Source organism: Chiloscyllium plagiosum, unplaced genomic scaffold, assembly GCF_037043375.1.
Source record: "Chiloscyllium plagiosum isolate Xiang-an unplaced genomic scaffold, Cpla_swu_hap1 HiC_scaffold_23, whole genome shotgun sequence".
Lineage (NCBI taxonomy): Eukaryota > Metazoa > Chordata > Chondrichthyes > Orectolobiformes > Hemiscylliidae > Chiloscyllium > Chiloscyllium plagiosum.
The window spans coordinates 32,290,104-32,305,719 of NW_028270161.1; the positions used below are offsets into that span (position 1 = coordinate 32,290,104).

Sequence of the window (15,616 nt, forward strand, 5' to 3'; positions counted from 1 at the left end):
AGGAAGTGTAAATTGCAACCCTCGGAACAGGAGTAACCTACTGGGTCACCGGAAGATCATTTTGGATCACAAGCTCAAAAGCATCAATAGTCACGGTTGACCAGGAATTCTGTGGGACACTCCTGAGAGTGAACCAAGGCTCCAAGGAGGTCTTCAAAACAGTTGGACCAAAATATGAGCACCTGCTCTTCAATTTCTCCTATCCCCAAAATTGCACCATTTATAAGCCTTAAAATGAGGTCACAGTTTGTAAAGGTTTGTCAAGGAAGTGCTGCCTTAGAATTTGAGAATTGCTTGTAATCCCAAGTCTGGCTACTGCTGGGACTAACAGAACTGTCATCCAAAGTATCTATCTGAGGCAGGATTTCTGACAATGGTGGGCAGAAATCCTATCATCAGCTAATTAAAACTCCTCAGAAGATCAGCTGTGGGAACACTGTGCTTACTGGAGATACATTTGCTGCCCCATTTTCTGTTTTGCATGTTGATATCCTCACTGACAAACAGCCTGGCTGGCTTCATTTGAAAGTTCTTCTGGAATCGCAATTGAAATAATTGCTTTATTGGAAGTACTATGCATTCGTTTAAGTAGATTTTGTTTCCAAGGGGGAATGCTACGGCATTTTTATAGGGTAAACTAAATGAGTAGTACATTGCTTCAGGATTATGCACCTCTTTATGAAAGTAAAGTTCTACAGATTATTGTTGGTCTACCTCAATGTTAATGTTTTAGTTCAGGAAGTTACATTCAGTTTATTAAATATTTCTTTTGACAGAAAATGTAAGAAAATCAGCAAATGAGCAGAAGTCAAAATTGGTTAAAACTCTGGCAGAGACAGCAATCAAGGTATAGACTACTTGCATCAACTATTGAGTTCAGTGACAAATTGAAGAGCTCAGGAGCTTGAATCTATAATCTTACCCAATTTATAAACCTACAGAAGTAGCAGCAAGTGAATTGTAAATTTCTTATTTGCCAACATTTTGAGATTCCTGCTGTCAGACTAAATCATACAAGGTTTGAGAGAAATGTTGTGAAACAACCTAATTGTATTTTATATTTAAAGCTCACAAATTTACGTTGCCTACTGTCATAAATATTAAAACAGGAAAAGCTTCTTCAGACATTTCAAAAGAGTTAAGAGGCTAAGTATTGGTCCTATTGAAAATATGTCTGGGGAATTAATAATGGCAGATAAAGAGATGGCAGACAATATTGTGCATCAGCCTTCAAAAGTAGCATGCCAGAAGTAGCTGTAAATCAGAAATAGAAAGGGAGGGAGGAACTCAAGAATATTCCAATTACCAGGTAAGTAGTACTGAGTAAATTGTTGGATCTATGAGTCAGCAAGCCACCTTAAGGTCTTAAAGTAAGTAGCTAGGGAACTCATTAGATTCAGGGAAGGTTCCTTTAGTTTGTAAAGTAGCCAATAGTATTCAAAAAGGGAGGGAGGCAGAAAGCAGGAAACTACTGGCCAGTTAGCTTAAATCTGTCATCACGAAAATCATAGAAGCTATTTATAAAAACCTTGTAACCTGGCACATAGATAAGTCCAAGGTAATCAGGAAGACCCAACATGGTTTTGTCAAAGAGACAAATTAGTTTACTGATGCTGTTGATAAAGTGGATGTGTTGTACATAGATTTCCAAAAGGCATTGATAAGGTGCCACATCAAAGATAGTAGTGGGAAATAAAAGGTCATGATGTAGGTGGTAATATATTCCAGCCTGAAGAGCAGGATGACTCTGTTCATGGAGAGGAATTTGATTGGTGTTCAAGGAAGTAATTGTTGAATGACTTGAGTTGATTTATTTTCTGTTTAGTTTTCTCTGGATGGAAAGAAAGGCTGCAATTGTATTAAGCACCTCCTGGCAACCCAGCAATATTTGGCGCGTTGCCAGTAGAATATGTCATTGAGCTATAAAGTAATTGAAAGGGATTAAATTCCACTTTAATTTTCTTGGCAGTCCCCAATCTTCCCAGCTCACTCACTGCCTGAAGCTGGCTGTGATGTGGAGCATGACATAAAATGAAGCGTTTTGTTTACCGCAATGGCCACTGTCTCTGCATTAGTGTTCTGAAAATTTAGGAACTTAGTGATCTGACATGCATCACTGCCAAGACTGCATATGCAGGTACTTTCCAAAGACAGAGGCAGCCACATGTTATGTGTATTGTATTATCTGGTGACGGTAGGGGAATCAAGAGAATTTGAATCTAAGGGGTGATATTCTGGTGGACTTTGGAATTTGACATTGCACTCATTTGGTGTTTCTAAGCCAGTCCATGTCACCAGTGCCCAGTGACACATCCTATGGCCCAAGCGCACCCTTGTATTAGGACAGCACACTGGTTCCTGAGGCTGGATGTTAAGTCAAAGGGCTTGCATTGGTTTTAAACTAGCAATCCCACTGAGAGAGATAGACATTGTCACAGCGGGCAGGCAAGTGCAAGGACACGCCAATAGCTGAGGTGCATTAGGTTGCCTACATTAGACTTATCAAATATGTGCAGGAGAAAAGTCTTCCTAGGAGTGGTGATGGAAACAGTAGATGACGTTCATTCATGTGGCTCCATCAGTTGGGTAAGAAGTCTCTGACATTGATGGCCACCTTCCTGCAATAAACTGTCACCTGGATTGACTTAGCAGCCTTTGCACATCTTGGGGGTTTGCTTCTTCGGTGCCATTGCAAAACAATCCCGAATGGGGCCTTCAAGTCTCTAATTAGCTGCCTGACTTTGTGAAGTGGCCAGCCAATCTAGATCCAAAGCTGAGAAATCACCCTAAGAGGTTGGAATGCTGCCCTAACACAACTCATCCCTATTTTCCTGATATCCTATGCCTCCAACTCTATCCCCATGATAGTGGAAAAATTCAGCTTGAGAATCACAAATGATTGGATTGTTGCAGGATCATATAAGACTATGTGTTAGCAGATTATTTGAATCTTATAGTTCACGAAGCAATTATGGATCAGAAAGACTGTTTTATCTATTCACATTTCCAATATATCATCTATTTGTTTCTTGCATGAGTCTGGCCTTTACATCTCAATTACCCCATTATGTGTTAACCATATATTGTGTTAGGAAATACTTATTAAACCACTTTCCACAGAAGATGTTTTTCTATCTCATTTACAAGTTCTGATACCAGAAATCAGCCAGTGACTTCTCTATTCTGCCTCCAGTCTCCTTTTTGATTTGTTACCAGAACTGGTCTGGTCTGCACATTTGATCATAACTATGTTTTTGAGGAAATACTAAACAGGTGAACATTCTGAGTGAGTGTAGGCACCCTGCCATCTTGTAGGTATTGGTGGTAAGTTATGCAGTTGTATTAAATCAGTTAAGCTGGTTGTAGGCTTACTGCACACTTGGAAAATATAGTTTATTATTTTACCTTGGTTGACTTGGCAAAATCATTAAACATTTATTCGCATTGAGTGATCCTGTGCTGCATTGTGGTAATGGCACTGATCCCCTTTCTCTTTTGTTGGTTTACATTGTGTGCTTGGAGCCCTCTATCCATTCTAAATGGTGCTCTTATTTTGTCCCCTAATTCCTGCAAAACATCCCCAAATTGGTATTTACTAATCTAGGAACTGTGCCCTGCCCTCAATGATATTTCCAGATTCTGAAGTTTATGCCCTTTTCTCAAAATGAAACCTCATACTGTAGCTTCTTTTAAGTTGTTACAGACTCTTCAGAGTACCAAGCAGCATGCTACTTCTGGTCCTCAAACAGACAAGTTCTGAGTGAAGTATCTTTATAATCTTTGGAGCTCACCAGAATTAATGATGTTGACTAAGGAAATTAAACCAGGATCAGTGTTAGTGAATAATTTCACTTAGCACTCTTCTACCTTCTGTAAAAGAAAATCTAAGCTTCTATCCTGTTAAGATTTGTATGGATTACATCTTAATTGGGCACATAGGTCTTGGGGCAGTAATAATTTTACTTTACATCCGTTGAGAGAAACGTTAAGGCACTGTCCTAACGTATGTCTTTCCCTCTGGATTTTTCACAGGAAAAGAAAATTTTTACAATCATTGGCAACTATCCAGTAATTAGAGCTAGCCTAAGGAGGAGGGGCTGGGCAGAGAGGATATTTGTAATACCAAAAGAAGTGGAGCTCAAAAGTGGAGACAATGAAGGTATCGTGAATGAATTTCAAATCAGACAAATTCAACATTTAAGCACTTGAAGGAAGTGGAGAACAAAGGAAGGATTTGAACATTGCTTCCCTGATTCCTTGGTTCCTGTTCTCTTTGAGCCTGTCCCCCTTCCCCTAATTATTAGTCACTTCAATTTTTTACCCTCACTTTCATTGAAGGAATTTTTGGAAATCAAGTCAATATTTGGTTAAGTTTCAAGATTTAGTTTCAAGTTTTCCATAATTCTCGTCAAATCTGTCATAGGGTCTGGCTCAGTTCAAATATTCAGAGGTAAACATCTTAATATACTGGCAACTGTTTTAAGGTTTTACAATTTAATAATCATACTTACAACAAAAAACTATTCTCTATTTGAAGGCTAACGTCACAATGTAAAGTGTTGGTTTACACTAAATTGATCTGATTTACCCTTTAGTTATAATGCTGATTTCCAACATTGAGTCCCTACAGTGTGGAAGCAGACCATTCAGCCTATCAATTCCACATCTCACTCCAAAAAGGATGCCCCCTCCCCCCCCATAACCCTACATTTCCCACAGCTAATCCACCTACCCTGCACAATTTAGCACAGGGGAATCTATCTTACCTGCATGTCTTTGGACTGTGGAAGGAAACCAGAGCACCCAGATGAAACTGACAAAGACACAGGGAGAATGTACAAACTTTACTCAATAGTCATCTAAGGCTAGAATTGAACCTGCGTCACTGATGCTGTGAGGCAGCAGTGCTAATCACTGAGCCACCATGCTCCCCTGTCTCTTGTATGACAATGGTAACTAGCAATGGAAGATTCATGTGAAAGATAGGGTCAGGTACTTCAGCTACTAGGTGTGGGCTCTTCAGCTGCCTTATTGATGCACTAGAACTCTTGTAATGCAATTTCCACGTGGGTAAAAACACACAGGCTGTTGGCCTATCTGCCTGGTACAGGTGAGAGGAGGTTTCAAAGTGCAAATTAGAATCTTTGTGGACTTTTGTAATTTTGTCTAAGACTATTGATTAGAAATTTTCTCGACAATGGAATATTGCACATTTCAGATATGTTTGCTAAATAACTCCTAAATTAACCTGACTTTCATAGTTGACTCGGACTTGAATCGCCAGAACATCAGGATGTGGGCTACAAAGCAACTAACAAGGAATGAAAATATTAATCAGGTCAATCAAGCAGGTAGGTGGCAAGGAAAAGTCCATAACAAATCTCATTAGAGCCTACAGCTTTTTTTTTAATAAGCGACTTAATATATAATTGGTGAAATGTCAGTTTTTTTGTCATTATGTCCTCAGTGATACAGTCATTTGGGCAATTTGAGAGTATTTCATCACACTATAGTTGATTGTGTTTTATAAATGGTAGACAAATTTTGGGAAGTTAGGAGATGAGTTATCACCACAGATTACTCTGCTGCTGACTGACATTGTCATTGTATTATTATGGCAGGTTATATTAAGTTTCCATTCAGTTGTGGTTTTGACGGTGGGGAAATATTGTTGAATGTCAAAGGGAGGTTGTTGGAATCTCACTTGTTTGAGATAATCATTGACTGGTCAGGTAAGAGGTTAGAAATTGTGTTGGGAGTACTGTTCTGCTGCTGATGCCCCACAATGCCTCCAAGATGCCCAATTTTGTGCTGCTTGGTCGATTCTAGATCTATCTTATTTCGCATGGTGATAGCGTCATACAACATGCTGACAGACATATGAACATAACTGTTTGGAGCAGAATTAGACCATTTGATGCAGAGTGCCCTTAATGTGAAGATGGGATTTCATCACAACAAGCCCTGCCTCCTAATGTTTCCATGGACAGATGCATGGTAATTGGTGAGGCTGCGATCAAGTCAATTGATTCCTGGTGTTGCTTCTCTCAGGACCAACTCAGCCAACCTGGAAACATTTATGACCTCTGCCCAGTGTCATTCTGTGTCTTTATTGCCCTTAATGCTTCTTCCAATCGATGTTCAACACAGTGGAGTAGTTGATCAGCTGACAATGGACCATAGATGGTAATCAGTAGGAAGTTTTCCTTGTCCGTTTGAACTGAAGTTGTGAGACTTCACAGGCTCTGGAGTTAATGCTGAGGACTCCTGCAACTAGTGGCATTCAATTGTATACCACAGTGCTGTTGGGAAAGGACATGTCCAGTATTGGTAATGAAAGAATCAGAGATTAAAGCAGTAAGCATTGGAGAAAATCAGCAGATCTGGCAGCATCTCTAAAGAAAGAAAGAGTAAATGTTTCAAAGCCAATGATTCAAAATGTTAATTCTGTTTCATTCTGCATAGATGCTGCCAGATTGAGCACAAGTGACAAGTGATGTTTCACAAGGTTCAGTGTTGGGACCACAACTTTTCACTTTATACATTAATGATGTAGATAAAGAGCCTGAGTGCATTCTGGCTAAGTTTGCAGACGATACAAAGATAGGTAGAGGGACATGTAGCACTGAGGAGGCAGGGAGGTTGCAGAAGGATTTGAACAGGTTAGGAGAGTGGGCAAAGAAATGGCAAATGGAGTACAATGTGGGAAAGTGTGAGGTTATGCACTTTGGTAGGAAGAATAGAGGCGTGAACTGTTTTCTGAATGGGGAGAAAATTCAGAAGTGCAAAGAGACTTTAGAGTTCTAGTCCAGGATTCTCTCAAGGTATACTTGCAGATTGACTCGGTAGTTGGGACGCCAAATGCAATCATGGCATTTATTTTGAGACAACTTGAATATAAAAGCAGGGATGTACTTCTGAAGCCGTATAAGGCTCTGGTCAGACCACATTTGGAATATTGTGCAGTAGGCCCCATATCTCATGAAGGATGTACTGGTCCTGGAGTGTGTTCAGATGAGGTTCACAAGAATGTTCCCAGGAATGAAAAGCTTAACATATGAGGAACATTTGAGGTCTCAGTCTATACTTGATAATGTTTAGAAGGATGAGGGGGATCTAATTGAAACTTACATAATACTGAATGGCCTGGACAGAGTGGATGTTGGGAAGATGTTTCCATTGGTAGGAGGGACTAGGGCACAAGGCACAGCCTTAGAGTAAAGGAAAGACCTTTCAGAACAGAGATAAAGGAGAAACCTCTTCAGCCAGCGAGTGGTGAATGTATGGAATTCACTGCCATAGAAGGCTGTGGATGCCATATCATTGAGTATATTTAAGACTGAGGAAGATAGGTTCTTGATTACCAAGGGATCAAGCGTTACATGGAGAAAGCAGGAAAATTGAGTTGAGAAACTTATCAGCCATGATTGAACAGCAGAGCAGATTACAGTCATAGAAATGGATAGCCTGGAAACAGACCCTTCAATCCAACTTGTCCATGCTGACCAGATATCCCAATGCAATCTAGTCCCACCTACTAGCACCTGACCCATAACCCTCCAAACACTTCCTATTCATATATCCAACTAGATGCCTTTTAAATGTTGCAATTGTACTATCCTCCACCACTTCCTCTGGCAGCTCATTCCATACATGTACCATCCTCTGAGTGAAAAAAGTTGCCCCTTATGTCTCTTTTATATCTTTCCCCTCACACCCTAAACCTACGCCCTCTATTTCTGGCCACCACCACCCCATGGAAAAGACTTGGTCAATTTACCCTATTCATGCCTCTTATGATTTTATAAACCTCTATAAGGTCACCCCTCAGCCTCTGACACTCCAGGGAAAACAGACCTAGCCTACTCAATCTCTCCCTATAGCTCAAATCCTCCAACCCTGGCAACATCTTTGTAAAGCTTTTCTGAACCCTTTCAAGTCTCCTCCGTTACGAAGGAGACCAGAATTGCATGCAATATTCCAACAGTGGCCTAACCAATGAACTGTATAACCACAGTATGACCTCTCAACTCCTGTATTCAATACTCTGACCAATAAAGGAAAGCATACCAAACAACTTCTTCACTATCCTATCCACATATGACATCACTTTCAAGGAGCTATGAATCTGCACTCCGAGGTCTCTTTGTTCAGCAACACTCCTGAGGACCTTACCATTAAGTTTATAAGTCTTGCTAAGATTTGCTTTCTCAAAATGCAGTACCTCACATCTATCTAAATTAAACTCTATCTGACACTTCTCGGCCCATTAGCCCATCTGATCAAGGTCCCATTGTAATCTGAGGTAACCTTCTTCACTGTCCATTACACCTCCAATTTTGGTGTCATCAGCAAACTTACTAACTATACCTCGTATGCTCACATCCAAATCATTTATATAAATGATGAAAAGTAGTGGACCCAGCACCGATCCTTGTGGCACTCCACTAGTCACAGGCCTCCAGTCTGAAAAACAACCCTTTTGATGGGCTGAATATCCTAATTTCTGCTCCTATGTCTTATGGAACCTACAGTATGCTAAGTAGGGAGGCAAGCAGGAGGGCAAAGCATATAGCAACCAGTGGCTAGGGGGTAGACCAGTGGATGGAGAGTGAAGAGGCTAATAGCAAAGAATGGCATCCAGTACGATAGCAAGGAGGACAGGGGGTTGACCAGCAGTTGCAGGCAATGGGGGAAAGTGGCAATTATGGGTAGAGGAGACATCAAGAACAGACTCTCTACTTTCAGTTTCAGTCCCAGTGTGATTTGGCCACACAATGACAATGTGAATGACACCAACTTCCTGTTTAAGTATGTTGGCAGGAGATAGAGTCATAGAGATGTACAGCATGGAAACAGACCCATCAGTCTAACCCGTCCATGCCGACCAGATATCCCAACCCAATCTAGTCCCACCCACCAGCACCCGGCCCATATCCCTCCAAACCTTCCAATTCATATACCCATCCAAATGCCTGTTAAATGTTGCAATTGTACTAGTCTCCACCACATCCTCTGGCAGCTCATTCCATACATGTACCACCCTCTGCGTGAAAAAGTTGCCCCTTAGATCTCTTTCATATCTTTCCTTTTTCACCCTAAACCTATGCCCTCTAGTTCTGGACTCCCCGACCCCAGGGAAAAGATTTTATCTATTTATCCTCTCCATGCCCCTCTTAATTTTGTAAACCTCTAATGTCACCCCTCAGCCTCTGACACTACAGGGAAAACAGCCCTAGCCTATTCAGCCTCTCCCTGTAGCTCAGATCCTCCAACCCTGGCAACATCCTTGTAAATCTTTTCTGAACCCTTCAAAGTTTCACAGCATCTTTCCAATAGGAAGGAGACCAGAATCGCACGCAATATTCCAACAGTGGCCTAACCAAAGTCCTATATAGCCGCAACATGACCTCCCAACTCCTGTACTCAATACTCTGACCAATAAAGGAAAGCATACCAAACACCTTCTTCACTATCCTATCTACCTGCGACTCCATTTTCAAGGAGCTATGAACCTGTACTCCAAGGTCTCTTTGTTCAGCAACACTCCCTTGGACCTTACCATTAATGTGTATAAGTCCTGCTAAGATTTGCTTTCCCAAAATGCATGTTGAGGTCCCACCGAGATACTGTTATAAAAAGTAAATTACATTGATTTTACAGCAGTCTCAAAATTGTGACAAAAAGTTGAAATAACTATACAGAGGCCAATATCCAATCACCCTTTATTTACTTGTGCATAGGCAATAGCTAGCCAGTTCAGAGCCAGTCACCTGAACAAAGGTGATACTAAATCTCTTGGTTATATTGGGCTTTCCTAATTGGCCAGGTCAAAAACCCTAATCAAGAATCTCATAGTGAACAAGATCCAGCTGGTATTAATCACTAAGAAACAAAGACCAATTTAAAGCAGAAAAATAAGTATCAGCAGTAGATAATCCATTTCCAATTATTTCAGCTGTAACTAACATGCTAGTGTCTATCACTCGTTGTTAGTAAATTGATGTATTGATTAAAGAAGTTAAAAGGCTGCAATTTTGCATAGAACTTTTTACTGGATATTACAATGATTCATGTTACACTGGAGATGTATGGAGAAATCTTCTAGCAAATAGCTGCTTGAAAATAACTGACACTTAACAACAATTCAGGAATATAAACAGCATGCCAGTGAATGAGGAACAGAATTCAGGCATTTCCCTCACAAACATAATAGCTGCAAAACAATTAGCAGATTTCTTCTTGAAATCACTAGCTATAACAAGTCTGAAGCATAGCATAGGGAAAATGGAGAAGTTACACTGGACTAGTTTTATTGTTGTTTATGTTGAGGAGGCTATGACTCAACAGTGAAATATTGATGCCGAGAATTGGGAACTCCATTTATAGAGGGGTTCTAGTGTGAATCCGCATTCTACCAGAATGTGGCACTGCACACCCCCCATTCACCTTGCTGTAAATCAGAACCTGAGAAAGTAACAAACCTGTAGTTTTACCACATTAACAAAACCCCATTAAAGTGGCTTTCAGAGGCCTACCCTTTGTCTCCCATTATGCTTCCTATTGCCTCCAGTCTGGGAAAACTAGAGGCTAACTTCACCCCTCTCAAATCAGGCATTCAGGTCATTTTGGTTACCATGTCAGGTACTAACCATTTTTTCCTAATCTTCTGAGGAATTCAAAGTCAGATTGTCACTGCTCCTTTTTTTGGTCCCATCAGGGTAAGTTCCTCATTTTTAGCTGACAATTCCAATCCTGGTTCCTTCACAAATGTAGAATGACTTTCTCAGCTCCTTAGCAATTCAGAACCTTATGGTCAATTAACAACCATGTAAGGGCTGCAACTCACTAGCTCTCTGATTATCTACTTTCCTAGCAGGCAGGAAAAATGGGTAGTTACCTGACATGGTGAGAAAAATGACCTGAAAGCCTGATTTGAGAGGGGTAAAGTTAGCCTCTATTTTTCCCAGACTGGGGACAATAGGAAGCATAATGGGAGACAAAGGGTTGGCCTCTGAAAGCCACTTTAATGGGGTGTTGTTAATGTAGTAAAACTACAGGTTTGTTCTTTTCTCAGGTGTTTGTAAGCAGAGCTGTCTGGTAACACAATGGGTAAAGTAATAATATTGTTTCAACAGCAAGCAACTTTCACCAATAAAAGGGTTGTTCAACGTTTTTCAAAATCCTTTCAATATTTTATTGGAATGGCTTAGCAATTTATTCTATCTGCTACAAAGCAAATACTGCTAGTTATGGTGTGGGAGATTCTGTTTATGAATTTGTCATTGCTAAAAAGTGAACTGTATCACGATGACATTACTCCCCTGCACTTTAAAATACCTGTTTGTCTAGTGACCATAAAGATGAAATGTGGCTCTTGGAGGTACAAATCTGAAAACCTTCTCTCAATTTTAAGTTTAGTTACCTGAATTCGTGATTGTTGTAGAATTTGTGTGGAAGAACACTCTGGAGACTCTCTGTCTCTAGTTTTCTATGAGTAGGGGAGAAGGGTTATTACTGGAATGGTAAAATGTTTTACCAGAAAAAAGAAAATGTTTGCAACATAATTAATTAACGAGTTGGATCGAAGAGTCTGTTTCTGTGCTGTACATCTCTGACTAGATGTCTATTGTTTAAATACTGTTGCAGCCAATATAAAGCTCAATTAAAAGTAATAATTATTGAAGGTGAACTGCAAAATAATTTTCCTAGCCTTGGAGTCAGGGAAACAAACTGCTTGATGAATTTTGAATATTTTCCTAATGTTGGCGATGGAAATTCCATGCATCACATTTTCTGTTATTTGCTAGCTCATTACTAAATGCAAGCAAACAGTTATAACTGGAGGAAAAATAACCATTTTACTGGACCTAATTTCAAATTAAATCAATTAAAAATAATGCATATTCTTATCTGAGCTGTTTGCAAACTGATATTCACTCCTGTCTAATTTAAATTACTTTTTTTAGTTTTAGATGATAGGCATTTGGAGCTTCACAAAGCGGAGGATCCCTATTGCAACTTCAGTGGTTTACACAATGTTCATCTTTTAGTGGTATGGTAAAGATATGTACAGTATTTAACAATATTTTACGTTCTATCAAGGGAATCTATCAGTTGAAATCTTTTCAGTGTTAGGAAACAGCTATTGATGGTAGATGGAATGGAAAGATAGTGTACACTTAGAAATGGAACAGAGTATCTGTTGAAAAAGCTGCCCCGAGATATACAAAAATAGCCCTCATTGACTCATATTCCAGAATTTCCTTTACTGACAGTGGTGAAAGATTCTTGCCTCGACATGACAGACCCACTGAGACTAAAAATCATACCAATTAACCCAGCATCATGAAGAAGCTGGTTAAGTCTTGTTGGGATTAGAAAATATCATTTTACTGTCTTATGAAGCACCTGAATATCTCAGTGAATAACTTTATGCAATCATATGGAATTCTAAAATTCCAGATTTGGTGGCTCCTGGTTCTCAAAAATAAAGCAGTGAATTTACCTGACTGGTAGCATCACTTACCAGAAAACCACAGCAGGAAATCTCAGTAAAGCAGGAATGTGCCTTCTTCTGGCCAATGAGTCCAATTTCTCAGAAAGATGCTAATACATGTATAAAGGCTCTAATAACATACTGAAGCATTCAATGCCTGTTTACTTGTCTCCACTAATTGCCTAGTAATTACTGTGAGGCAAATATACTATTTCTGAGAAATCCTGAAAACTTAGCCATTATCACCACTGCTTTCCATGCATAATGGGTACATCCATCATGAATTTGTATCCCTCAACATTGTGAGACAATGAACAATAACCAATTGCCCCAAAGCTTGTGGGATAGTGGCATAACAATTGGTGGAAAGACTTGTGTCCATATCTCAGTGTTGATTTTATTTTTCATTCCACCAAACACACAGTTTATTTTTTTTCTCATTCTTTTCCTGCCCCCCAGAAAGGATGCCAATCTGGGGCAGCAGTGGTGGATTTCCAATGACCCTTCTGAGAGGGCACCTCTTCTTCTATGATCCTTTCTCTTTATTAGATGTTGGTTTATGTCAGGTAAACATCTCTCCAATTCTCAGGATTCTCTGCTCCTTTTGGACTCCTCTCCACTTCCTCATGCCTGAAGGGATGTGAGAATTCCCATTGGTTGTAATGGTGGGCAACTGGTTGGTGGGGATCCTGCTCTGCTCTCAAAGCAAACCGAGAGAAATAAGCCAGGACACAGCCAGATTGGGCATCAGGCAAAGATTGTGGTCAACTTTCCTTTGGTGGGAAGAAGATAATTCAAGTAATCGCATTCTTAAGTCATAAGAAAATGGCAGACAGAGCCTACACTAAAATACATAAAGTGGGCCAAATGCTTTCATTTAGATTCCATCAGATTGTATCAAAGGTTTAAACCACACACAATCTGTATTTACAATTCTTTGCAAACACCATGGAATTGCAATTTTCAAATTCTCGTGCCTGTCAATCACAAAGGTGAAAGACATCATGTGGTAGCTAACTTAACCTCTCAAGTAGACACTGAAGACTTTCAGGTTTATCTGATACTGGGAGTAACTGAGGGAGGAGTGAAAGGACTTCTTGGTGTTGATACCATCCTAACCTGTTCCTTTTCCTTATGTTAGCATGGAAGGGGAGGCATTTAAGAAATGGTGATGGAATCTGCTTGTAGAATCTAACAGTTGTCAGAAATGTGCAGAGACCCAAAGTAATAGGGTGTGCTGCTCACATTTTCTGCCCACCAGATGGCAATTATTCACTTCCACTCAGAGATGAATATTGAGCTACTCCTGTATGTTGTCATTTGAACTTAATATTAAACGTTACATTAAGAACAATAATTTAGTTTGAGTTCAGGTGAAGTTAATTGTACATGGTCCATGGAAAGTGAGCCTTTTATCGATCTATATTTCCATGTCTTCTTAAGACCAACTTGCAAAATAATGCATTAAAATTTTTTTTTTGGTTTGTTTTACTATATTATTTCAGTCAAACATGGTAGCAAAAAAAATGCCCTACTTCATCTGGACAGTACGAAGAAATGTAATTGACTGCAACTATTTACACAGGGACCAAATGATGAATCATTATGGCAGAAATGCATCTTTTACAACCAAGGTAAGCAATATTCTTTAGCTAAAATCATTATGGTTTATCATTAATAAAAGAGAGCTGAACCTACCTGTTATGAAATCTTCATTATAGGAAAAGTGACAGTTGTATTAGAACACATTTCTGCATGGGTTTCCTCCGTATGCTCCGGTTTCCTCCCACAATCCAAAGACGTGCAGGTTAGATGAATTGACGATGTTAAATTGCCCATAGTAATCAGGGATGTGTAGGTTAGGTGCATTAGTCAAAGGTAAAATGTAGATTGATAAAGTAGAGGGTGCGTCGGAGTGGGTTGGCTCCTCAGAGAGTTGGTGTGGACTTGTTGGGCCAAAGAGCCTGTTTCCACACAGTAGGAATTCTATATAAAAAACATACATATGTACATACAAATTATAAGCATGAGTAGACCTTTTGGCCTCTCAAATCTGTTTAACCAATTGCTAAGTTAAATCAGACAAGATCTGATTCTGCCTTCAATTCTACTGTCTAAATGCTTTGAGACGCTTGTCAAACAAAAATCTATGTAATTCAATGACACTGCATCCACTGTGCTCTGGGGAAGAGAATTCTCAAGACTAACAACTCTCTGAGAGAAGAAAATGTCCTCATTTCCATTTTCAATGGCAGACCACTTATTTCTAAGCATTATCCATTAAGTCTAATCTTTTCTATAAAGGCAAACTTACATCCAGCATCTTTACAGGCAAATACATGAATTAAGAGCAGGAACAGGCCACTAGGTTGTGCTCTATCATTCAAAAATTATGTTTTATTTTGGAGGGATGGGTGTGAGGGAAGGTGGCAGGGTTTGGGTTAAGCGTGGAACGGTGGTGACCTGTTTACTCCACATTCTGACCTATCCCCCTTATCTTTTCAACCCTTTGTCCTGCCATCCCATCAAGATACATCGAGAACTTATTTGTTTCATTAAGTTTACCTTATCATTTTTCTAAACTCCAATGGATGCAGGTTCAGTCTGTCCAACCTTTCCTCATAAGCCAATCCCTTCAGCTCAGCTGGATGCAGCTTCTCTGCACTGTATCTAATATATGATTTCCTTTAAGTATGGAGTCCAAAGCCAAATACAGTATAGGTGTTGGCTTCATTATAATAGTTTTTTGAATATTATGCTTCCTCCGCTCTTCATCTTCCTTCTCACCTTTCTTAGGTGCATTCTCTTCTAACCAAGAACTCTGGTTGGTTTACAACACAACCTGTCATCAACTGTTGTTAGTGTTTGTGGTCAGTCAGCATGGAGAACAATCCTTTCCATTCAGTCAGGTGGAATTACAGTTCTGTGTGAGAAGATTGATTTTTATGATTTTGTGAATCTCCACAAAGATTGTTGAACACATTTGAGTCAGAATGAGATGCAATTTTAATTTGAACAAATGTATGGAATGTATTTTGTAACAGGATGAAGTGATTCTATTTTGCAAGCTGTTGGTATGTTGTAGAATAGGTTGCTGCTGAGGCTTGTAGATACATC

At 39.7% G+C, this 15,616-nt stretch overlaps 1 protein-coding gene across 1 annotated transcript in view; it reads left to right on the forward strand.

Annotated features, from left to right (window-relative positions):
• LOC122561499 (protein monoglycylase TTLL8-like) overlaps window positions 1-15,616 on the forward strand; it is an 87,555-nt gene that overhangs the window by 18,384 nt on the left and 53,555 nt on the right. Inside the window, exons 3-8 of the mRNA XM_087999297.1 lie at window positions 777-847; window positions 4,033-4,159; window positions 5,262-5,351; window positions 5,622-5,732; window positions 12,959-13,065; window positions 14,005-14,133. Of these exons, the coding sequence (XP_087855423.1) occupies window positions 777-847; window positions 4,033-4,159; window positions 5,262-5,351; window positions 5,622-5,732; window positions 12,959-13,065; window positions 14,005-14,133 (635 nt within the window). The remainder of the gene's footprint in view (window positions 1-776; window positions 848-4,032; window positions 4,160-5,261; window positions 5,352-5,621; window positions 5,733-12,958; window positions 13,066-14,004; window positions 14,134-15,616) is intronic.